Below are 25,813 nucleotides of genomic sequence, written 5' to 3' on the forward strand. Positions count from 1 at the left end.
CAGTCGTTAACCCACCAAATTTTAGAACAATCGGAGCTGCCAGTTCCGATCCGATGTATTTATCTTGCCCACCCTTAACCCACCTTTTCCAAAAATGCTTTGAGGAAAAGTTTGGTCAAGGGTTGGCTAAGTTCAATATGCTGAACAGGATTTTAACTCTTCGATTGATTACATTCATTCACTTACATCACTGCACTTAAACTTCAGCAATATTATTAGTCTATAAACTATGCACTGACCAGCGAAATGGAGAGATCATTCGCAAGTAAACAAACACACATATACACATATTAAACATGAATGTTTTACAACAAACCAACTTAAACACACACGTTTAATTGTTTCCTTTGCACAATTAAATCACATTTTAACACAGGTGAAACATGTTGAGCAAATAAATTGCCCGAGCATACCCATATAACCAAGATACCGAAAACGCCACCAATTTCTCGTACTAAAAATCCAGTTCCATCAAACAAAGCCAAAAAACTGTCAGTTTGGTGGGTTAAGCCACACGGCCACAGAAGCAGCCACTTCAATGTTATTGAAGTCAGTTTTTTATGAACGGATAATTTATTCGCTCAACGTGTTTCACCTGTGTTAAAATGTGATTTAATTAAGCATAGGAAGCAAGTAAACGTGTGTGTTTAAGTTGGTTTGTTGTGGAACATCCTTGTGTAATATGTGTATCTGTGTGTTTGTTTACTTGCGAGTGGACTCTTTCATTTCGCTGGTCAGTGCATAGTTTATAGACTAATAATATTGCTGAAGTTGAAGTGCAGTGATGTAAGTTAATGAATTTAATCAATCGAAGAGTTAAAATCCTGTTCAGCATATTGACCTTAGCCAACCCTGGACCAAACTTTTCCTCAAAGCATTTTTGGAAAAGGTGGGTTGAGGGTGGGCAAGATAAATACATCGGATCGGAACTGGCAGCTCCGATTGTTCTAAAATTTGGTGGGTTAGCGACTGAATCGACCACCACAAACCCACGTGGGTTTGAAGTGGTTTTACAGTGGGTTAAGGACGATTTGGTTATTTGGGTAATAACTGACTTTAACAAAATTGAAGTGGCTGCTTCTGTAGCCGTGTGGCTTAACCCACCAAACTGATAGTTTTTTAGCTTTGTTTGATGGAACTGGATTTTTAGTACAAGAAATTGGTGGCGTTTTCGGTATCTTGGTTATATGGGTTAGGACAGTGCAAATCGAATGTGCTGTCAGCAGCTATTTCGATAATTTGGATGAATTGGTAAGTTTAATGATAACAAAACATAAATTAGTGATTGTTTTTACAAATCCTGTTTAGGTGTCTCCTGAATTGATTCCATCATATGACAAAATCGCACGTCTTAGGCAGCACTCAAGCAACAATCGATCACGACATCGAACATGAAAAATGTATGGGATTTGACATGTTCGATTTGCTAACCAACAACATAACATCTCATATAAAATTTTACCAGCGCGTCCGATTTCATCGCATCTCATGAAGCATCTGTGTTGAACATCTGTTTCAGGTTGCTAGTGATTTCCATATGGAATTTAATACGTTAAATTATTTGGGAAAGGGTTTATGACTTTTTGGTCAGCATTATGAAAAATTCTGCGATTTTCGGTGGGAAAAATGAAAAATTGGTAGTTTTAGAAGGCTCATCTGTGAGTCGGTAGGCATATCAAAAATCGGTAGAAATGCAAATAATTCGGCATTTCTGGTCACTCTGCGCAGCACGACTGCCCAGATGACGTTAACGCAAACTGTCAGCGCTGATCCAAAACAAACTCCTCAAATCAGCATCGGCTACAGCAAGTTTGCGATTTAATTTTGCATTTATTTCTCTCGAAACGGGTCCGATTTTAGTCCGATAAAACGTAGACATACACCATGTTCACCTTGTGGTCACTAGTGGAAGCATCGTTGCTATTTCTGAACGCAGTGTGTGTCCTGAGCGAGGAACGATTTCTTTCCAAATGTAAGTACGACGTGCAGCATCATCCGGCCGTGCGTGCAATACAACTGCTCCAACTTGGGGCCAAACCGGTACATTCGTTTTCCTTTTTCGCTCCCTGCAGATGGTTGGGGTATGTCCGCACAGGTGCAAGGGTTTGGAGAGCCGGCCTCGACCAAAGCACAGATCCTGCTGCTCGTACGATCCATACGAACAGTGGCCAAGAGTAAGTGTAGTTCCGCAGCTTCTGTAGCAATGGAGCAAAACGCATTCATATAATGGGCTAACGAACTTCTTTGCGTTTATTTACAGTTCCATTAATATTTCTTAACATAGTAGCGATAATGTTTAAACTAATTCTTGGCTGACGGGGCTGCCGGAATCACGCCGTCCTTTTTTATGTTGCGTATTGCTGAATGAATAAATATATACCCACTAATGTGTAATCCCCATCAATCTACTGCTTGGCTTTCAGTGACTTAAACTTGTTCTCCAAGCGAATCGAGTACGAATCGAGCTGATATGCGGCTGCCTCCAGCTTGTCCACCGTGGACTCAATGTCATCAATCCTTTGCAGCAGGGGTTTCTACAAAAATCGTCGCACAGGGATTGAAAGAAATAATATATCAGCACTCGCTACTGTTCGATGCTGTTCAGTTGTCAACCCGCCCTTACCAAATCCTCATACTTCTGGTTCAGTTCTGCGTTTTTCGCAGCGATCGATTGCGACATCTGTCGCATGTCCGCCACCTTGCCCATCATCGCACGGTTCATGCTTTCAATCAGCTTGTAATCGTCCACCGTTGAGGCCAGCTCGTGGGTAATGTAGTCGCCCGTTTTCTGGAACATTTTTGTCGCCAAGCGGGATAGGTTCGGGTCGTGTGCATCGAACGGCTCGAAGCTGGAGGTTGACGTGGACAGCGTGGGCCCCTTCCGAGGCGAATCAGTAACGCCGTAATCCTCTTCCATGTTTTTGGTTGAAGGCGAAAGTGATGATGAGTGGGTTGGGAGGAATATTTCACAGCACAGCACAAAAATCACGGAGACCACAAAACGACGATGGCTGACTACGACTGTTTACCAGCGAAGAGGGTGTTGTTATTGTTTACATTCGTTGTTGGGAAGGAACCAACCGCGGTCATTTCGTTAGACATGTTGTTTGTGTTGTTTTATTTAAAAATTGTGAAATAATAAGTAAAATCATTGTGTGTCCATTTTAAGCATCTGCTTCTTAAACTAAAGAAGTATTACAGAGCTATTTGCCCCAAAGATCGATAAAAAAATAACTTCCAGTTGACAGCGAATGTGATCTAAAATGGGCTCGAACAATTCAAATCGACCGTTAGATACTAAGCCATCAACTTACCCCTATTCCAGGCAACCGGCTACCCGACTACCCGAGTTCGATTTTGATTGCTCATTTCTCTGATTGTAGGAATCCGATTTAAATGAAATTTGAAATATGTGTCTAATCCACAGCCATCTTTCACTGGAATTTTTCGTAGATTTTTTGAGTAAAATTAACCTGTTTTTTAGAATTAAATTTTCCAATACCCATATTCCAGGTAACCGGGCTAACCGGTTAGCCAGCGACTTTGGTAGCTTATAACTTTTGAATGCGCAATCCAATATCGATGCAATATTCTGATGAAAATTAAATAAACTAATGCAGTTTCTATAACTGTGCATAGATTGGTTCAACTCGCTACCGTTTTTTAGTTATAGCTTTTAAAAATTGAAAGGATTTTTTTTGGAAAAAAATACAAAATGTAAAAAATATTTTTTCAGTACTTTACAAAATTGTCATAGCAAAATGGTTCTAGTAATTTTGACAACTGTATGTTTCACGTCTAGTATAAATTTTTCAGAATTTTTCTATAAGCCATAAAAAAGATAAAGGAGTTTCCATTTGAATAAAAAGCGTTACATCACACCTGTCATAATAATGTTATAAAATGCAGATCTGTAAAATGCACATGCAACATACAGGGTTTCACACTTTATCTCAAGACCGCGGGACCCCTTCCCGAATCTGTCTTAGCCAAAGCCAAGACTGCGGTATGATGCTTGAAAACGTTGATGATACCTGAATTCATCGGATGCAATGCTGAATCTGCGGCACATTTCTCGAAACACACTGGTCCGCGCCGAGGACATGCGGTCGAATATTTTTTTTACACTGATAACCTTTGTGTACATTAGTCTATTAGAAACACTCAATTATCCTTTTCGTTTTTTTTACCAAAAAATGACAATTTAATAAAATGAGTGAATGCATATTTGTTTAATTAAAATATTTACAAGTGTTAAGAAAGTAGTTTGAACTGTTTAAATAATCTTTTCTGGTAAAAACACGAAAAAATAATTCACTGTTTTCATTACACTGATGTACACAAAGGTTATCAGTGTAAAAAAAATATTCGACCGCATGTCCTCGGCGCGGACCAGTGTGTTTCGAGAAATGTGCCGCAGATTCAGCATTGCATCCGATGAATTCAGGTATCATCAACGTTTTCAAGCATCATACCGCAGTCTTGGCTTTGGCTAAGACAGATTCGGGAAGGGGTCCCGCGGTCTTGAGATAAAGTGTGAAACCCTGTAATGCATTGTAAACATTTTTTTGAACTCTACTGAAAATCGGACATTCTCCATTCCTTACTAAAATTGCCTCGTAGCTTGCCAATATTGGCCAATATGGTGCTGAAATTTGATAATTAGCCATTAGTTATAAGTCATTAGCGTTAGTCTAAGCAGTATTAATATTTGGTGTAGATTGAAAAACCCGTAGTATAGAACAATAGTTCAACAAACAAAAACACTAGCAATGCTTGGTTTACAAAGATTATGTTTAAAAACCTGCCTGAGTTTTTGTAAAAGCATAGCCAACCAGTATTCTAATCAATGTGTAAAGACGAGGAAAGCGGTTAAAATAACTGTCCCGGAAGCTTCAAATTGATATTTGTCGTAAAACATAAATCAATTATCTTATTTTCTCTAAATTGATACAATATTATTCTTACACGAAGCAAGCCAAATAAACGAATTTACAATTAATCGTTGACTAATTTAAAGCAAACAAACAGAAAACTAACAGCAATCAGCTGTGTGTGTGCGTGCAAAATTTCTCCCGGATAACCCAACGACATCGCGAGCGGCCGGATCGGAAAAGCTTTCGCTTGATGGAGCTTTTCCCTTCGGGTCAGGGCGAACATTTTACATGGCATTTTACAAAAACAACCTTCACTTCCCTTTCGAACACACACATACGCACTCGCGCTTACACTGTGTGCAGTATGCAGCTCGGTGTGTGCAGCCATCATTTGCTGTCCTGCTCACGCGCACCCGGACCCACCACCGGTGGCGATGGCTGGCTGGAAGGATACCGACCGATTCGATGGGACGGTCACTATTTCCTGTTACACAGCTCTCCTCCACCACCACTAGAGCAAGCTGCAAGTGCAGTTCGTTCGGTCGTTCGGTGTTCTGTTGTCTCGGGTGCCCAACGAAACCCGCTCCAACTGTATCCACGTGCAGCGCCGGGATGGTTCGTCCTTTTCGTTTGCGCATCCTGGTCGGGGGGCGATGGTGCCATGCTCGCCTGCCTGGATGCTTCTTTTCCTCATGGTCATTCAGCCCGTCGATGGGGAGGGAGTGTGTGCACTGGCGGGGGATTGTTGTGGGGCGGAAAACGCTGAAACATGGCATCGGGAAGCAAAGCTGTACATACATATATAAACGATGTGCAGTAAGCGCACCGCCAGTCAGTTCTACTTTGTAATGCAGTGTTGCAACTAGTGCAGCCCCGTGCTGGCTGCACCGACTGGTTCGTGCAGGTCGTGCCTGCTGCTGGGCGTGTTGTGCTGTGTCTCTGTGTAGCTGTGTGTGTGTGTGTTTGCGAGAGCATCGCTTGCTGCGTTGCTGTGGTGTGTTCGTACATCAATTTTCAAACCACACGTCGGTATCGTGTATCACACGGCTCAGGTAAGGCGGTTGGATTAATGGTCTGCGTTTAACTGCGCTCACCACGTGGGACGATGGCGATAAAAGTGCACCCGGCCGGGTTGATTTAAAACTGCGCCTTGCTGAGCTAATCCAGATACGAAGCAGGTCGAGCAATACGTGAAAAGCTGTAAATAAGGAGTGGTGCCCAGTGCCAACGGTCACAACTGATTCAATTAACGGTGCAGTATCGCAAAGGGGTTTAAAAATTGATACGACTTTCCCGAAATGCCATCCAATCAGAACCTTGGCATGGCTTGGATTCTTTTTTTTTGGTGGGTGGGTGGGGGAGGGGGGGAGGCATTTTACAGGGAGGAGGCAGTTTTTTCATACGACCGAACACTGCTCGTGATGGGTCAATTGGATGAATTTAAAATTCATGAACCGTTTTGCCCGCTTGCAAGGGAGCATATTTCACACCCACGGGGTTGCTTCCCTTTCCTTTGCCGCCCGAACGCAGCCCCAAGTACCACGTGGTGATGGGTGGTTTGCTTTACAGTGCCTTTCCTTTGGGGACGCTGGCGAATTGCAATAAATTGTGGCACGGGGGGGGGGGGGGAAAGAAGAAGACCACTACCCTTGTCTTTGGAGGCGGACATGTTCGCGTGCTGCAGTGCTTATTTTGCTACACGCACACACACACACACAGACACAAGGGCGTCCATTATTGGAGTTTTGTGGTTGCTTCAGCGATCTGTAATGAACGGGAATAAATTTCAGGCGGAAGTTTACTTTTTAGCATCATTAGCTTTTCCATCCCGGGCTTCGTTCGGGGTGGGTTTGCGTGTCCGTGCATCCAGCCCAGTCAATAGATGCTATCCTCCCGGGTGGCTATACGGGAAGAAGTTAATGAGCGCATCCGGATTTCATTAGATAGGGCTAATTTTCACCTATGTAAACTATTTACAGTGAGATTGTTTTGTGGTGTAAGATGGGCAGTTGTATGTTTAGAGTACAAAAGACGTAGCTAATTTTTAATGTTTATTATTTATTTTTTACCTCAACCTGTCTTTCGTCTAGACAGGATTGATTGGTTTAAATCAAACAAATAATTAACTATCTTAATTAATTTTTTGGATAGTCAATCCTAAATAATAATGAATCACAATAATCATGTTAAAATCATTTTTGATAGACCTTTTTAAATCAAATATAATACTTTAGACCTTCAATGAGAGTATTTATGTATTAAAATTTAGCTCTTAATAATTTTTCACTACTTAATTTCATTGAACGTAAGGAAGTTTAAAACCAAGATGCATTGTCTTGTATGATGTATTCTCCTTTAAACAATCGAAAATTGGCTTCAGTCTAGGTCAGGATTGAAATAAAAAAAAAAACATTTTTTTTGTTAAAATGAGTATTTCAGAATAAAATAATTAGCATTAGAACAAAATAAGAAACATTAAAACTGATATAGACTTGCAAATAGACCACCTAGGTCGTTACGCCAAAGAGGAGAGAATGAAAACAATAGGAAACCTCAATTTCTTCTTCTTTGACGCAACAACCGTTGTCGGTCAAGGCCAGCCTGTACCCACTAGTGAAGTGAGCTTGGCTTTCAGTGACTTATTGTTACCATAGCAAGATAGTCAGTCCTACGTATGGGGGAACGGTCTATTCGGGGCTTGAACCCATGACGGGCATGTTGTTAAGTCGTACGAGTTGACGGTTGTACCACCAGACCGGCCCAAAACCTCAATTTAGGAATGTTTTATTTTAATCATTTATGAATGTATTTATTTATTTATTTATTTATTTATTTATTTATTTATTTAGTTTTTAATTAATTAACTTATTTATTTACTTATTTACTTACTTATTTAATTCTTTATTACTAGGCGATGAATTTGGCTATTTTATAACTCAATAGTAAACATGAGGTGAGAAATTATTGAATTTCTCAACTAATATAATCCCTACGTATGGGGGAACGGTCTATTCGGGGCTTGAACCCATGACGGGGATGTTGTTAAGTCGTACGAGTTGACGGTTGTACCACCAGACCGGCCCAAAACCTCAATTTAGGAATGTTTTAATTTAATCATTTATGTATTTATGTATTTATTTATTTATTTATTTATTTATTTATTTATTTATTTATTTATTTATTTATTTATTTATTTATTTAGTTTTTAATTAATTAACTTATTTATTTACTTATTTACTTACTTATTTAATTCTTTATTACTAGGCGATGAATTTGGCTATTTTATAACTCAATAGTAAACATGAGGTGAGAAATTAAAATTTCATTTTGAAGAAAATACACCATTTGACAGCTGTTGAAAAGTATCTTGGAGGGGGTGAATACAGGTTTTTTCTCCAGGTCACTTTCGAATGTGCACATAATGATTCACCGCATCCAAGATGTTTCTCAACAGCTGTCGAATGGTTTATTTGCTTCAAACACACGATTTTCAACACGCAACAAAGAACTGTACAACTCAATCCATCCTGAGTCGTGTTGAAAATCATGATGAAGATATTAAAACAATATTATGATCGAAATGAAATATCCGTATGATGCGGATTAATATCTTGCACGAGGTGAATAACGATGTTAACATTCGTAAGTGACTTGGAAAACCCTGTAATTATGTGCACATTCGATAGTGACTTGGAAAACTCTGTGGTTTAAAGAAATGGTTATCTAAGAGTGAAAGTAATAATTAATAAGTTTTTGCAATTCTAATGACACGTTGAGCAGAACTTCACAATGCGCTAATGTTTAACAAAAAAGCCTCATGGAATTCAACACAAAAAACACATCAATACAAACATCAATACACTCAGTTAAAAACTATGTAGAAATAATAGTAAAATATATTTAATAACGAATAATTTTAAAGCTCTGACCTTATCGTGTGTATTTTTTTCGCTCAAACCGTTCATCCCTATAATTTGGAATAAATATTTTATATTTCGCATTTTAACAGCAATCCCGCAAAGCAAAGGTAAAAACCAAACACCAAAGCCCTTTCAACAAAAAATGAAGATTCCTTCCACCACGAAACGCCAAAACCAAAGAACCGAAGGCTGGCTTTGCACTAATGATACATAAATTTAACGTCTATTGTCCGTTATTCTCTTTACTTTCACTGCACACCATTATTTAACCTTTTTCTTCATCTTAATTCTTCTGGCTGTACTATTTCTTTGTTTTTCTTTTTGGCAGATTGCACGGCCGCCGGTTTAAATGATACTCACTCCCGAATGCGCACCTGATACTCAACCCCCTTGGGCACCCATACAAGCTTGCCCTTTCATCATACCATTTTTGAGTCCGCGTTAACGTGCTTTTATGTGTGTGTGTGTGTGTGTGTGAGTGTGGTTGAGTGCATAAGGAGCAAACAAAAAAGTGTGTATGTGTGTGTGTATATATAAAATCCGCTAGCGTGGAGGAGCTTCCCCTGCGGATCCTTCCCACAGCCGGTTCCGGTTCCGCTACCGTTGCGACAATGTGACTGTGAAGTGGTGGTGTTGGTGGTGGTGGAAGAAAACGTCGTGCAAAAATGAAACGAAGAAAAAAAATGCAAACAACCCCAACGCTGCCCGAGCAGGAAGTGACGGTGCCGTAGTGGTAAAGTTGTGTGCATCCCATCATCCACTAACAGTGTCTACTACTGCCACTACTACTCCTGTGGCGGCTGCTGCTGCTGCTGCAACTAACGATGGGTGGAACCTACCAAGAGCATCAAAATCGTTGCATGCGTTAAAGTTTTGCATAGAGCTGAACGTAAAGCTGAGGGACGCGTGCACGACTTCATACCCTTCAATGTTGTGCAAGTATGTAGAGTTAGAAGCAAAAAAAGAAAGGAGCAAAGGTGGAATTTATTTGAGCACGTGAAAGAAGTGGTTTACTTTTTGGGGTGTAAGTTTGCTTAACGAAAACCTCCGGTGCAAATGGTGCAAGTATGCACCGAATGTAGAAATGTGTTCCCAGACGGTCGACCAGTACGGTACGTACTGCTTATCACTGATTTGTGGTAGGAAAAAGTAAAGCAAGAAGTGTATGTGTGTGTGTGTGTTTTTGTGAAGTTAAAGGTACGAACAAACTGATAAGACTCCCGCACGAAAGCACGAACGATCATGGGAGCGCTTGCGTGAAGCAATCCAAAAATGCACCATAGTTTTAGCAAGCTTAAAGCAAAGTCTTTTAAAAGACCTTACCAATACCAGTGAAGAGTTTTTGTTGCGCAGTGAAAATCCAAACCCATCTGCTCCGTCGATCACCGTGCTGTTGCCTCACACCTTTCAAGTGACACACTCGAGACAACTGCTGCTGATGGGAGTCGTTCCTCACTGCAAAGAAACAACTCCGCAGGCAAGTGTGAGCCATCGGCAATGAGGAACATCTAGATAAAATCCCTTTGCCGGTAAATTAGTCACGTTCGTCCCGTGCGCGCTCTCTCTCTCTGTATCCCACGCGCAATCCTCTCTCGCTTGCTAAGATGAGCTACATTGCAGTTCCGAATGCGTTTCTTGCGTTTCAGAAGGAACTACTACGGAGCGGGTGCCCATTATTAGCACGCCTTTAGCCGCACGTCGCCCGTGCACGCCATAGACCGTAGTATTAGAGCTCACTCGGTTTCGGTGGGTGTTAGTTGATTCGCCGGAGAGAGTAAACAATTTGGCCCCAGACGATGGGCGATGATGTCATATGCATCGACTCGGACGAGGATGAGGAAGCGGATGAGGCTCCGGTTAGGGTCAGGGAGCCGATCGGAAACCGTGCGCATCGGTTTGCGGGTGCACGTGGTCGCACCGGCGGAAGACATCGGTGGCAGCGACGCAAAGGTAAGTAGGTGTGTGTGTGTCATTATTCACGCTCTTAAGGCGTGCTTGAGGCTTGGAAACTGTGACACACTTGGCGGTAGATGGGACGTGAGTGTTGCAACAGGCCGGAAAATGGATGGAGGAAGTGGTATGCATTACAGCACTTGGGCGTTTATGAAAAGTGAAGATTTTGTCTCGCAAATAATTGCTTTCAATTTGCACCGTGTGGTGAAAGTACAGCAAAAGAGTTCATTTGTACGAGGACAATAATTTTAAAAGCTTTTGCAAGGACACAACGGATGTTAAACATTATGTAATATTATGTTTCGAACCACTTTCCAAAACATTTGTTTGTCTAAATTGAATAGCGCTAAAGGAGCTGCTAATAATTACTAAATCGATGTTGACACTTACTTTCGTGTTTTTACAACTCATTGAATCTTCACAATGGCATCGTGTGCATGGACGATTACATCGATCGTTCGATTCATCTCTGTCCTCTTATCCAATGGCTTTTATCGAGTTTATTCCATTGTGAGGCGAAGAAAACAGCATGAGGCCATGATTATTCCGCCTGCTTTCTGGTGCTCCACTTCAAGGATAGCGTCTTTTGTTCTAACGTGAGCCATGTTTTCGCTGTAGAATCATGTTTTCGATTCGCTTGCCCCTTTTCCATGCGCACAAAGAAAGTAGAGAGGCGAATAATTGTACCAAATGTTATGCATCATGCCATGGGAGTTTTTATTTCGATGGCAGGAAGGTCGGTAAGTGACAATTAATACAGACGATTTCATTCAATCCGGTACCGGTACCGAGTGAAATGCGTTCATGTTTAATGTGAAGTGAATCGAGCGTAATCAATCGGAGACCAATATCAATTAATTTAATTTAAATGTGATTGATATTGCGATCAACGCATACGATCTACGCTCAGTCCATATAATGAAATAATTAAATTAAAATAAATACATTATTTAACTTGCAAGCCGATGCAAAATTCAAAATGAAGTATACAAAATGTGCCAGGTCAATAAATTTTGGGTAAATACAGTGGAGCTCCCCATCACGAGTTTATTCCGTTCCAGTGATTCACTCGTATGTGCAAATAAAATAAAAATAATAAATAGTTATCTGAAAATTTTAGTAATGTATAATAATCAATAATGGGGCCCTTCACGATTCTAGTTAGTTTTTTGTGTGGAGTTTGACAGTTGGAGGCTGAAATCATGTAAACACTCCATACAAAACTACACAAAAAACTAGCAACTGCAATTTTCAGTCTAGATTATTCCAGCCTCTAGAATCTAGAATCAAAGTGTATGTAGTTCAGGTGGTCTCATAACATGTTTTTTAAAACCAAATTTGAATATCACTTTTTAACAGAATGAGTGAAAACTTTTGTTCAAACAAGCTTACTTGAGGCTTGACGAATACTCAAAACACTCTTAAAATCTTCATTCAGAAGCAGAAGCGATAAAAATCAGCCTTCTAAATTCATACACCTTGTTATAAGCCCACCTGTAAGTTATAAAAATGCAAGTTTATAAAAGTCCTCTTATGTGCAGCAAATATACTGTTATTTCAATTTAGTAGTGATAAATGTCCCACACATAAGCAATAAACAATGTAACACACACAGACACTCCCGCGAAGCAACTACTCTACTAACAATTTCCAGCTCGAATTCAATTTCATTCCAATACTCAACCTCTGCCACCTCAAGGGTTGAGCGCGCGAGAAGCGGGACGCGTTTTCAATCTCACCAATCATGTGTGGCCGTGAGGCTGCTCTTCCCGCCTCGCTCCCATGCGTGCGACCTTCACACCAACGACTGCCAACGGAGTTTTAGCGCACAGCGCGAGACACACCTTCACTGCACTGCGCCCGTACACACACACACACTCCGACGATCCATCGCTGTCAGCTTGTACGCGATTATGTTTCGACGCCAGCGTGTCGCGATGGAGGCGCCACACACTTTAACCGAAGGCTTGCCGCCCGTACACCCGCCTCGACCAGCTGATGCAACTTTAAACGACAATGGGAATTTCTTCGTTCTCTTTTTCCCTCTCTTCCCTTTCATACTATCTCTTCATCGCTATCTCTACCGTTCTATTTTCTGCACACGAAAAAAAGGGAAGCTGTCGTGGTGCTGTCACGCCACACGTTGTGTTCGGGTACGGCATGTCTTCCTGTCTGCTTATATAACCTCAAAGTATCAGCCATGTGGCAGCAGCAGCCGGAATTGGCGCTGCAGAGAGCTGTTTGCATCCTCCCAGACAGTCTCCTTCTCAGTCGGTCCCTGCCTCGGCGCTGCCCTGTCCCTAAGGGAAAGGCTTTTGTCAATTACAATTTCCTTTGCTGCAGTTTAGGGAAAAAGAGGCAGGAAGCAGGAGCGTGGCGGGCAGACAAGTTTGCCGGGTTTTCCGTGGCCCTGGGATTCCCCGCCCGAACGGGACAATCATCTACTCGGGGAAGACGCTACAAATATTATGTTCCACTTGGGAATTCTAAAGACGGTCGCTTCCTGGATGGTGGCGGAGAATTCGGCTGCTGGCCGGGAGTTATGGCTCGATATTGCAAGTGTGGTTTTTGTTGTATCGCTAGACGGAGCGGGCGCACGTGTGTGTGTGTGTGTGTGTGTGTGTGTGTGTGATGGGGCATGTGTGGGGTATTAACTTTGAAGATATTATGCAGATGACTTTGAAATCGTACACGGTTTCATCTAGGAATTTGTTCCTATTTATAGCGCTTGGTTTGAAGGCAGAGACAAAATACTTTATGTGTTTGGAGTTGAACAGGTAAAAGGCTTTTTTAATCCTGTTTTGAGAAATGAAAAGTAAGTTCTGATCTATTAAAAATTTACCTTGCTGTGCATATATTCAGATCTCAAAATATTCAAATTAACGTATTCCTTCAATGTAATAAGTGCACTAGGCACTTGTAAAATCAGATTACGTTTATTCTAACTATGAAATTTGAAGCATTATCTAACATATCAGGAGCTCTGAAAAAATACATTCAGTTCTATTGACGATTATTTATTTGAACCAATCAATAACTACAATTTAAATCAACTTATTGGCAGTTGCATGCATGGCAGTCAGTTACATTTTTAACATAAATCTCTAGTAAATCGTACATTTTATCGTCAGTAAGAAGTTACGCCGCTATATATTTGTCTTTGTTTAAGTTGATTTTTTTTAAATGAATATCTTTATCTTCTTAATAATAAAACTAAAATAAACAACCATAGCCTAAAAATGGTTTCTTGAAAAAAATCCCTTGATTGCGGGTGAAGTATCATATAAAATTTCGGTTTGTCTTTTAAAATTTGCATTGATTCATGAGTGAATCCCTATTTTAAATCATTTTCAAATTCTACAGAAAATTCTGAATACCTAAATGGATAGACTTTTTTAAATATATGATATTATCGAACCATGTCATGTATTTGTCATACATACAGATTATTGAAGGACGAACTAAAAAGCGATCGGATTAGGAAGATGGAAAGTTTGTAAAGTGTACTTTATTGTAAAAAAGGTCCTATTGATCTTGAACTTTACATTCTGGTCCCCTCACAAAATCTACAGCAACCACAATAACGTCTATCATTAGAACAGACAGGCGCCTCCATCACCTGCCTTTGCAAAGGATACTGAGTGGTGGGTCACCATTGCAAAGTGGATCCACTGTTAGTGAGTGTATGAACCTCTTTTAATCTACCTAGTGTATGAACCTCTACAAGGTAAGCTGACCAGCTTAACAAAAAATAAAACAAATCATGGGGCTGTCTTGATTCAGATATCTTGGAAATACTTTGTTTCTTCCCCATCGATGAAACTCGTCAATGTCATGGTAATATTTTAGCATCCAATTCTTGGTCAATCACTTGGTCACGACATTTACTGCCGGTGATCATCACGATAGTCATGGGAGATACGCGGTGCGTGCGAGTGGTCCCAAGTAACAATATGAGAATGAGCATGAGCCTCACCTCTGATCATCACAGCTGTCTACGTGAGCTGACTTGAACTTCGTTTCGGTCATGAAAGATGGTGACTGAAACAGTGACATTTGGCAGCACTCCTGATTATACTTGCGACACCATTAAGCTCAGCTTGTCAATCAGAGTATCGCGTTAGACTTAAGCATTCACATGTTACGTTTGGCATGTCATGGCGCACTGTCATTGAGCATTAGCAATCAGCAAACATCAAACTATTACGGATGTGTTTATTGTGGGGATCGTCACGTGATGCTCATAACATTTTGCAGCACTGCTTACAAGTACCACTTTGTGCAATAATTGTACAAGCTACAAGCTTTTTAATTGTAGGCTAACACCATACGAATAGCCAATTATACCATGCTGTATAAAAGCTGGGATAAGCTGAAAATAACGTGTAAGCCAGATAAGCCGCCACGGATTATCCATCGTTATGTTCTATGCAGCTTAATAATATGTTGTTTGTTATGTCTACAGATAGGAGATACACAGATGTACAGCAAATAATAGTGGATAAAAAGTTTGGAACTAGTGATGGGCGTTTCGGAGCGCACCAACGGCTCCGGAGCCGGCTCGTTAAAGCCGCTCCCGAATATTGAGCGAATGGAGCGAGTGGCACGACCAGAAGAAGTGGCCAGTTGCGATCAATAATCGGGAGAAAGAGCACGGGATTTTTTTAACGCGCGTGTGCGCTAGAGTAAAATAAATACTTTTGCCGGATTAAGGCAAGGAGCGAGATTAACGCGAGTCTTTTATTTATCACTAGTGCTTTGTTAAAGAATCCGTCAATATTAGGTCGCAAACTTCTACAATACGCTTCTGCAGCGATCTAATGTAAAATTAATGTAAAGAAAAATGTAAATATAGCTCAAATGCCAAGGAAGCAATAATAAAATAAAGACTTTTTGCACTTAGTAAACATTATATCAACGGTTACTTATACCATTAAATACATATTTACTTAAAAAAATGTGTGACTAAAGGCAAATCATCCTCTCCAACTCCTCTTTAAATGAATGGTATCACAACTACCAAAACTGATGATGCAAACCAGTTCCGCGCACCTTGTGGAAGATAAATAATACAATAAATTAAAATGCAACAGAAAAGTGCTCTAAAAAACTCTTTCGTTGATAAAGGTCTGCACACTGGAGGGGCAACAATCATAGATCTATTACGGCAAATGTTCTTCAACACCCGATAACACTTTATGAACCCTCTGACATTATTGATTATACTTTACACCAATTATTTACATCTTTTTGTTTTTATTGTCTACACTGCACATTCATCCTTACACTGCCCTTTGTGCAGTGTTTGCCACTTTTTCCATGCTATATTTTTTCTGCACTGGCATTTAACTCCACCACCAATACTATAAAATACGAATACGTCGATTTGATGAGCAATAATTCTTCTGCGCCCAGCTCAAACCTACCCCTAGGTAGGGCCTGACTTCCGAGCAAATACCTACAGCAACAAAAACAGCCGAAGTAAAAGTGTACACAAAGCAAAGAAAACTGCCCGCTGTGATACTCGTAGCTACAATAATCTTATCAATTGTGTACAGTGCTGGCCGGAGCGGTTTCCCCACACCCCGATCCACCCTCCGTAGAAATGTCATTGCCGGCGCGTCAGTCGAAGAAAATGCAATTGATTGTGAGCGACGCGGAAAGTTTTTATTCGTACCCATCGCTAAACCCCGTTCCCGGGTAGTTCCCGGTAGTTCCTATCCCTCCCCTCCTCTTCACTCCCATCCTCCAGATGAAAGTAGTGCCTGATTGGGCGAATGCAGCGCAGGAAAGACGTCAGCGTCGGCCAATTGTGCACGGTCATGCAACATAAATCAGCATCAGCCCGGTAACTCGGGAAACTCGGCTGACGGGTGGAACCAGCCGTCAGTGATGGGACATACCGGATTGATGCTCCTGATTGTTCACTTGGGAACAGGAGGGGGAGGAAAGGGAGGAAAGGGAAGGATTTTAGGACGCTTTTAGTCGTCGAAGCACTTTGTAGCGGCTAAGCCGGTCCGACGTGCGGGCAGTGGTGCTTGTTTTAATAGCCAGCTATCGTCCTCTAATGTGACTCAGCCTTGCATTTGGAGAGTGTTAGTGAGTGAAAGAGACAGCAAGCGAGAGAAAACCAACACCTTCAAACACCAAAAAAGCGTCGTAACGAGCGTCGCACTCAACTGTCATCCCGAGTGTAAATAGTGACGAATGGGGTTGAGGTTGATGAGTTGTATTTGATTTTCCCACCTCATCGTCATTAAGATAAATTTCCACCCCACTCTCCCTCCCCACCACACCTCTTTTTGGTGACTTCCGTAGGTAGGTAAATGCGAACCCCTTTTGCACCTCCTGCCAGTGCAAGGGGAGACAACAAAGAGACTTTTTGTGCGGTTTTCGGGGAGGAGTAGGAACGTGGTCTAGGGGACACATTCGTTCATTCAGCGCGAATCACTCTCGGATCATTGGTCTGCATTCTGGCGTGATAGGTATTTCCGGTGGCCCGATGGGCAATGATTGTACACTTTCTTGGTGCACTTTTACGTTGCATTCCCGTCCCGTTTTCCCTGCCCTTTTGCTCTCATACGATGCTTATTTTGATTTTGATGAATAGAACGATTGGAATGGAGGAAGGTAGCGTGAGGGTGGTGATGAGCATCCCTTTTCCAAACTCCCGTGCATCCACACAGAAACCCCCACTTTATTCACCCGTTTGTGACAGGCATGTCTTGTGAGGGGGTGATTTATGAACAAGTTTACGTTCAACCTAACACATTATCTTGCCTCCCCCCTACTCCCCTCCATGACCTCGCTTTAGTGTCCCCGGGATGGGATGTCTTACCATTGTGACCTTCTTTCTGGACGATATTAAATATTAGCTGGTATCGCGAAAGAATTGGTTTAAAATTAACAGTCGTTAAAAATTAACCAGAGTCGTTAAAAATTGCTAGAATTTGACATCGCGAAGGCATTGAGTTCATTTGTTAATTTTAACGACTGGTCCTATGCCGCCGTTAAACAAACGACTGTCAAGAGCGTATGCGATACAAATTAACAGTCGTTTAATTATACTGCTCGAATTTTTTCCCCGTGTTTGCCTATATGCGATATCGAGCAGTCGTTAACTGTTTTGACGGTCGTTTATTTTAACAGGAATGAACAACAAATGAACTCGGTTAAACCAAAATGAACTTTAAACGACTGTTAAAATGTGTTCATTTATTCGCGATGCCGGCTATTAATGGCTTGTCGAATGCATTTTCTCCTGCACTATTTCTTGCTCTCTCGTGCTCTTGTTCGCTCTCTCACTCTCTTTTTTTCTCACGCTTTCTCTCTCTCTCTACACACATTTTGTGGTGCAGTTTTGGAATAGTCAGCATTTTTTGACCGCAGCACAAGCGCTAGGAGAATGAACGCTTTCACGACCACGCTTTTTTTCTTCTTTTATTTTGTTGTGGTGCCCTTTACTTTCCAATACAAAGCGGACCGAATCGATGCTAACGATCGTCACAGAACGGGGTGGGCTAAAAAAGGGAGTTGTTTTTGTTGTTCTTGGTGTTGCAGTTGCACTCCTTTGACTGTGTGCTGCCAACCCAGCTCACTGCAGAATTAATGTGTGATACAAATAAATCATGAACGAGGGCAAGCAAGTTTCAATTTTTTATCGTTCCATTTACCAAAAAACCCCAGCTCGTGTCCATATTCTAATGGCGTTACTTTTTTTTGGAGATCTTTCTGTTGTTATTGTGCTTTCAACCAAAGTCTGCAGTTGAAGTCGGTCAGCTCGCATCATCGCCGACCGGTACAAAGTAATTGTGCATACGTTAATGGTGAAATCATTTATCAAACAGTCGTTTTTTCCTCCTGATCGCGTTTTTGTGGCAGAAATGGAAAGGGGGGAAGTTCAACAAAAGGTAATTAAAGTAGAAATAAGCGTTCGGTTATTGAGGTTGACTGACAAAACAAAGCAAAAATGGTAGGGAGCAAAAAAAAAAGGTAAATACGTAGCCATGAATGTGCTTCAAGAAACGCTTCACCGGGCTCGGTTTTGTTGGCGGTGGATTTTGTTCATTTTTCATACGCTCAATGGCGGTGTGCATTTGGCTGCTGTTTGCCGTTCATCAGCGTGATTGCTGATGGCGAATCATGGCATTTATTTGTACTACTGGGTGGCTTTTGTGTGGTTTTCGGGTGCATTTACGGCATTTACGTTTAAAAAAAGACAATCTACAATTTAAATTAAAAAAAGAGACACATTATGTTGATTGCCGGTGCATGTAAGGGCTAATGTAAACCATCAATCACATCAACACGTCTGTAGTGAGCATTCATCAGCTGTATAATGATTGTTTCCTTGTAGGTTTTCTTTTTTAACTAAAAGAAGGACACATTGAAGGAAAAAATAAGCTCAATACTGTTCATCAAAAGTCATCAAAGAGTACCGATTTCTTGGCAGAAAAACTATAAGAACTATAAAAACTATACCAAAACTATAAAACTATTATGATCAAGAGTTCACCGTTTGTGGTTTATTTTATTTATTTTACAATAATATGTATCGGGAAACATTCGGGAATTTATTTTTTATACTTTACCCAATACAATAGGATGTGCGTCTTGTTCGATACTCATGATGTAGATCTCTTACTATTGTATTCAACAAACAGTTTTAAATGCTATAAATGCTGTGTAGAGTCAAAAGAAAAGATAAAAAGACAACCTTTAAATCGTTTTATCTTACATCCTACCGGGTTTTCCAGGAGTTCTCATAGCTGTGGGACACTTTATTCACTTTATACGTGAAATGAACTTATAGGAATTGGACTCTATAGCACCCTTGTTGGACAAATCTAATAGGAATTTTCAAGTAGCCTGTCTAAACAGGTAGGCATAGGGTCCAATTGAATTCATATGAACTTGAACACTTCCCATAAGAATTCATATGAACACTTCCTCTAAGAAAGAGTGAAGGAAGTGTCCCACAACTATGAAAACCGCTGGAAAACCCTGTATAGAGAAACAATGTAGAGAAAATAAGCATCCACTTTACCTTTAGCGCAGCTTTTTTTTGATAAAATTATTATAATATTGAAATTCAAATACGTTTAACAAATAGTAGAAATATTGAAATTTATTAAATGAAATACATAAATATTCATAAAAAATCGATGTTAAAAAAGGCTCAAAGCAATGTCATATTGGCATATAGGTATTGCAGTACAAAATATCCATCCGTGTCTACCGGTGCACGATATGGATGCAGTCTATGCAAATACCATGTAACACGAACACGCCCATGTCGATAAAACTGTAAAATGCTAACGGTTAAAACTGCTGCGTTGCGTATGCTTCAAAATCAAATTTCAATAGTAAGCACTAACACACACAGCCGTCCTTTTGACAGCAGGCCAAAGCGGTTTACAAACAACAAAGGAACGGCATGGGAAAATAAAACACTAAAAACCTGTACTAAAGTGCAATCTCGCCTTACGCGAACTGAAGGGCGACCATGGCCCGTGCATGGTCGTGCAAAAATGTCAATAGCGTTGTCGCTGTTTGCTTATTGTTTTCTGTGCTCACGTGACACGTTTGGTCGAAAAACGAAAAAAAAACAACGCCAATATTCCAGAGTGCCATGCGGAATAATGCAACAAATTCACAACAAACCCTGGAAAAGCCATGGATCCTCGCTTTTAGTAGACGCCTTCCCCCATCCCACCCCCACCCCTGCAAACCCTTCGACCGTATCTATATCCGTACCTGACCCGGTGCAATCAGTTTCCGGTTAAATAGTTAATAGGAGACGTCCTTTTTAATGTCCTTCTTTTTTGTCAACCATTCCTGGCTTCTGTCGCATCCTCTCTATTTATTTCCCTTTCTCTATCTCTCTCTCTCTCTCTCTCTCTCTCTTTCCCTCTTGCTATATATTCCCTGTTGTTATACAAAGAGGACGTTGGCAAACAAAACGGGCAAACGGCATAATGGCAGTAGGGTAGAATGACAGCAGAGCGAGATAAAAATGACCCTACAGCAGCAGTAGGTTAGCAGGGTGCTGCTGTGAGTCCCGGGTTTTGGGGGTCGTTTTCGGGCAGGGGACAAGCAGAAATGAATGGGATCTAATGTCAGCTAAATAGTTTCCGGTTGCATCAAGAAATATTTGCTCCGTTGTATCGCTTTATCCCTGTGCGGTCGTGTCCGGGCACTTGACGCTTCTCTTTTCTCACCGAATCCCAGCGCTGCACAATTACGTCTATCTGGACTTATCGTCGGTGTTGGTGTGCGCTATGTGTGTGTGTTTTTTTTTGGTGATATTCTACTCTGTGCTTTCCTCCCACTGGGTTTATGTATTAATTCTCTCTTATTATTCGCCTACGATTGCTCTGCCGCACCATAGCAAAACCCCAATCTTTGACACATTTCTCCAATCCTCCGGGATGGGAGACGATGGGAAAGTAATCGGCTTGCCGGTCACATTCCAGGAGATATTATTATTGTCCTGGAAGGGATCGTTAAATGCACCCAGTCCTGAAAACCAGCTAGCCAGCCAACCAGCTCGTGTGAATCGGTAAACTGGAGAAAGGCATGTAACAGTGTACCGAGTGCATTAGCCGACGGACCGAGCGGAGCGGTGGTGTGTCTTGCCGACTGGCAGGAAAATGTATACATACCAGAGCAACAGAAGGAGAAAACCGCGGTATTTCATTATCAGCCAGTGCATTTTCAATGTGAGGGTGGTGTAGTTCGCTCGTGGAAAATGGCTGAAATATCGTCACCCAGCTGTTAATGCTGTGTCTTTTTTTTTGGCTTCTGCTTTTTCTGTTTACGTGATGCTGGATGATACAATTATCGTCACTATAGAACCTTGTCGACCTTGTCAGTTTATAATGTTCTAGGAGTATAGCAAAAAAGGCGTCAGCTGCAGTTTCACGAGGATGTTGTTGGAGCTGTTGTGATTGTTTATTTAGATTTAACAATAAACATGATTTACATCTTGCTTTCAAATGTTGACTTACACGTTCATTCAAGCTGACAAATATCATATTTTGAAATGTCTTCTTCAGCCTGTTGTTACGTGTGTAATAATCGATATTGAGTAGCTTGATACAATTTTTTAGAACTGACTTCTATTTGATGTTTATAGCACAGTTTAAAAATTAGTTTGTTTCTCTTTTGCTACTAACCATTTTCGATGACGCTCTGCACTCGATCAGCTGATGATTTTTGACCTCGATTGAATCTGTTTAGCGATCACTGCCGAACTTTGTCCTAATTGGTCCTATTTTTGCTAATCTAGCTGTCTCGCATTTCGAAATATCGTGGTGTCCTTATCTTACTGATGACGCCATCTGGTGTTTTTAATTCCAACTATTCGAGCTATCGTGTACAGCTAGATGATTTTGTAAATAAAAACCTGTCAAAATGCACGAGGTCATTATCGTGCCAACTGTTCTTTACCATTTAGCTACTATAATTGAGCCAAAAAAAGGAGAAGAAGAAGAAGAAGAAGAAGAAGAAGAAGAGAGAAATAGACCTTCGAAAGCCATCATATTATAATATTTAAGCAATCCCTTTTCAAACCTTAACAATCAAGGGGAATGATATAAGAAGCGATGTTAAAAACAGATCATTTTGAAGATCGACTCATTTCTGGTTGACACTAAAAGGTGATCCGGATTAATCATTCAATCATTCGTTCTCTGTTAAACATGTGAGCTAATGGCGATTCTGCAGTATGTCTCTCTCTTGTTTCCCACTGCTGTTCGTCCTTCAGAGGATGACTGAGAAGAAGCACGAGGCGAAGAGATGCAGCGCTCATCGTGTTAACTAGCGAACGAATAAGAAAGCCAGCTATATTCGTCATCATCATCGTCCAGTGAACTATACAATCGCTAAAGCTGCCTCCACACGATAAGAGCAATAAAGTCAAGGTGTCAAATTTGATATTAAATTTGTGACATTGTGACCAGCCATTGTTTTTTCGTTTTGTTATATAGAATCATTTAGGTGTAAATTGGTAAACAAGTAAAAAGTATGTCTGTTTTGCTACCTGGGGAAGAATGGTGATCCTGAATTGATACCTTTCTCACTTCACGCATTCGATCATTTGCCTATATTTCTCTCAGATAGGCGGTGAACCGGATCTTTCAAAAACTGAGGCATGTTTCATACGCTCTATTTACAGATCCGGATCATTTGAAGGGATCCGGATCTAATCACACATCTGTAGATTCGAGAGGTGGGGAATTGCACTTGCGAGTACCTGTACGTATGGTATCTGTTGAAAACAGTACTAAGAAACACAGGAAAATGTTTTACCCTGTGCATAGCAGAGCTCCTTGAGACTAATGTCTGTTCATGTCAATGAAAATCAATTACAATAAATTAAATAGAAAAGTTTGAATGGGTGGGTAGTGTGCAAAAAGGCGTGCTTTTCAATCTTCGTAAGTCGTGGCAATTTTATCGGACCATACACACGCTACGAATTTCTTAGTACTATAAAGCCATGTGGCATAGGATTGGGTGCACAAATGCATGAATAAGACAATGTACTAATTTTAAATCCTCTCAAAGCTAGTTAATGGCTGATCAAGAAGAAGGTTATTGTTGTAGAAAACAACGAGGTCGGCGAAAAGTGACAAATTGTTGTTTACAATTTGTGTTTATTGTAAAGCCGTTGACAGCCGAACCGAAACGTCGCCGATTTGCCGTTACCAGAGGGAGCAGAAAAAACATCGCCGCGCGAATCGAAAAACGGCCATCGCGCGAGCGCCATGAGATGAAGTCAGAAAGCGTAAGAAAACGTACGTGAAATTTTTTAACCGATCCGCCGCGAAACTTACTTTGCTACGTTGTAAGATTTTGTTCAATAAAGTAGTGCAGTAAACTACGAGTTAAAAGATCACGTTTTAAGTTTGAGTTGAAGAAAGAACTTTGCTTCTAAAACAGTTATATAGAAAAGTACTTTCGCTCATTCATTCAAGGATCATTTTGTCCGTTCATGTAAAATATTTGAAATATTCTACTCTCAGTTTAAGTTTGTTATATTGGATTCGAAGGAGGTAAAATGAATCTTCTAGACAATGAAATCGTTATTTGAGTTTATTTAGACCATTAAAAAACATCATAAAGCCACATTTAAGCACAGTGCCTAAGAGTCACATCTTTGCATTCGACTCAGAGCTTCTGATATATTTATCTGAGAGGTTTTTTGAACGTACCACACACAAACCTAACTTGCCATTGGATGTAAATGTGAGCTTAGCCTACATTTCAAATGTTGAGCTAAACAGTCCTGTGGGAAAAGGAATCATCCCAACAAAACCCACAATTTCTTTTCCCCATTTTCTCTGCCTCGGTATTCAGTGGCCAGTGGCTGTGTTTAATGAGTGTCCAGAGCTCTTTACAAAACGATCAAAACGCCACTAGCCTTGAAGTTCTTGAAGTGCCATCAAACTCCATCAAATGAATTTGACTTGACGCAAACCGGGCAGACAGAGATAACACGCTGCGCTTAGCAAACTGGGGGGGATAGCTATTTGTGTGCAATATTTGCCTTTCATTAAGCTCACACCGAGATCAACCAACGACACAACCAACCGACCCGTGCACTAGATGTAATGCGGTCGGGCAGAGGAGGAGAAGCATCAGCAGCTGCATGTTCATTTTTCAAGTGCAGACAATCCACTCGTGATGATAATCTGCTGGTCTCGAGGGGAGAGAGCAGAGGTGCACTTCCCCGGGCAGAGCGAGGCTTTGTGGCTTTCTGCTTCCACCTCGCCGGGAGATTCCGGTAGGTTTTGTGGTTCGGCTGGAGCCGTTTTGCGGTTTGCTGAATGTCAACAGTCCGATGCGGCATTTATTTCGTCGCTTGAAAGGGAAGGGCACGAGAACGGAAAGGCCACACTCACCGAACCTGTCGCCCCTTGCCACGTTACGTTTCGTTTTCTAGCGTCATTGTGTGACTATAATTTCTGAGCCAGCCACCGGTACAATCGATCGATCGATGCACTGATACTGCACTTGCTTCCTTAAATGGTGCGTGGTTATCTCGTTTCACCAGTGAGTGAGCAGTGAAAACAAACAGAAGCGCACCGAAACTTTGTTCAATCACTCGACCGGTCATGGGGGAACATCTCAAGCTTAGAGCGAACATTCCAACGGGTTTTGCGGAAACACACACAATCATTTTTTATCCTTTTTGGGCACGGGCAGATAAAAGCATCAATTTAAAAAGAGTGCAATGGAAATTGAACAGAAGGCAATAAACGTTTTTGGAGGGACAAGTGTGTAGAACAAGGTAAAAAAGGCACAAAAGTATAACGTAGTTTGGAAGGAGAAGAAAATATAAACGAACGAGCTTGCTTTTTCCAAAAGGATTCAGAAGGAATAGCTTTGCCCGTATTGCTGAACGAGCTATTTAAATCTTGATGAAGAGAAAAGTTTATTTTCTGCATGGAATAGCTTCTATTTTGATATGGGTCATGAATTAAAATGGATTCTTAAAGGTGTATTGGTGAAGGTATTTGCCAAATATAAACCACCAGGCGTCTCCACCTACTTATAAAAAATCTGCTCATTATCTGATCTAAATTTTGTACAAGTGTATGCAATTTGCAGAAATAGTGAAAAATAGCTATTACTGAAAATATAACCATAAAAATAAACACAGCGTATTCTTTGTATACCTGGCAGGGAATTATTTACACCATGGGCTGTACAAACAACCTAAAATTAATTACAACTATCCTTAACGTTTGGGCCGGTCTGGTGGTACAATCGTCACCTCGTACGACGTAACAACATGCCCCTCATGGGTTCAAGTTCCGAATAGACCGCGTCCCCATACGTAGGACTGACTATCCTGCTATGGTAACAATAAGTCGTTGAAAGCCAAGGTCACTTCACTAGTGGGTACAGGCTGGCCTTGATCGACAGCGGTTGTGGTGCCAAAGAAGAATCCTTAACGCTAACCATTAGCTAAGGAAAGGGGATTTTTTTTAATTATTTTGATTGACAGGTTATAAAGAAAAACTCAAATCGAGTGGTAAACAATTGGGACAGAATACG

At 41.0% G+C, this 25,813-nt stretch overlaps 3 protein-coding genes across 3 annotated transcripts in view; 2 read left to right on the forward strand and 1 right to left on the reverse strand.

The window, feature by feature from the left end:
• Positions 1-1,744: 1,744 nt before the first annotated feature.
• On the forward strand, positions 1,745-2,404 carry LOC120952204 (immediate early response 3-interacting protein 1). The gene is made up of 3 exons (XM_040371416.2): positions 1,745-1,972; positions 2,073-2,174; positions 2,261-2,404. Exons 1-3 carry the CDS (start codon positions 1,885-1,887, stop codon positions 2,314-2,316), a joined length of 246 nt encoding a protein of 81 aa, XP_040227350.1. The 5' UTR covers positions 1,745-1,884; the 3' UTR covers positions 2,317-2,404.
• Positions 2,225-3,065, reverse strand: LOC120952203 (biogenesis of lysosome-related organelles complex 1 subunit 2). Its single transcript, XM_040371415.2, has 2 exons — positions 2,624-3,065; positions 2,225-2,534 (listed from the first exon to the last, which is right to left on the reverse strand). Exons 1-2 carry the CDS (start codon positions 2,915-2,917, stop codon positions 2,406-2,408), a joined length of 423 nt encoding a protein of 140 aa, XP_040227349.1. The 5' UTR covers positions 2,918-3,065; the 3' UTR covers positions 2,225-2,405.
• A 2,424-nt stretch (positions 3,066-5,489) lies between these two features.
• LOC120961359 (uncharacterized) overlaps positions 5,490-25,813 on the forward strand; it is an 87,958-nt gene continuing 67,634 nt past the window's right edge. The window contains exons 1-2 of the mRNA XM_040385065.2: positions 5,490-5,929; positions 9,126-10,747. Of these exons, the coding sequence (XP_040240999.2) occupies positions 10,594-10,747 (154 nt within the window). The 5' untranslated portion in view covers positions 5,490-5,929; positions 9,126-10,593. The remainder of the gene's footprint in view (positions 5,930-9,125; positions 10,748-25,813) is intronic.

Source organism: Anopheles coluzzii, chromosome 2, assembly GCF_943734685.1.
Source record: "Anopheles coluzzii chromosome 2, AcolN3, whole genome shotgun sequence".
NCBI classification, from domain to species: domain Eukaryota; kingdom Metazoa; phylum Arthropoda; class Insecta; order Diptera; family Culicidae; genus Anopheles; species Anopheles coluzzii.

Bases quoted from the DNA above. Each gene is read 5' to 3' on its own strand.
- LOC120952203 (XM_040371415.2), bottom strand. From the start codon at position 2,917: ATGGAAGAGGATTACGGCGTTACTGATTCGCCTCGGAAGGGGCCCACG. The intron at 2,535-2,623 runs GTAAGGGCGGGT...CGATTTTTGTAG, and splicing joins ACCAGAAGTATGAGGATTTG to AAACCCCTGCTGCAAAGGAT.
- LOC120952204 (XM_040371416.2), top strand. From the start codon at position 1,885: ATGTTCACCTTGTGGTCACTAGTGGAAGCATCGTTGCTATTTCTGAAC. The intron at 1,973-2,072 runs GTAAGTACGACG...CGCTCCCTGCAG, and splicing joins GGAACGATTTCTTTCCAAAT to ATGGTTGGGGTATGTCCGCA. The intron at 2,175-2,260 runs GTAAGTGTAGTT...GTTTATTTACAG, and splicing joins CATACGAACAGTGGCCAAGA to TTCCATTAATATTTCTTAAC.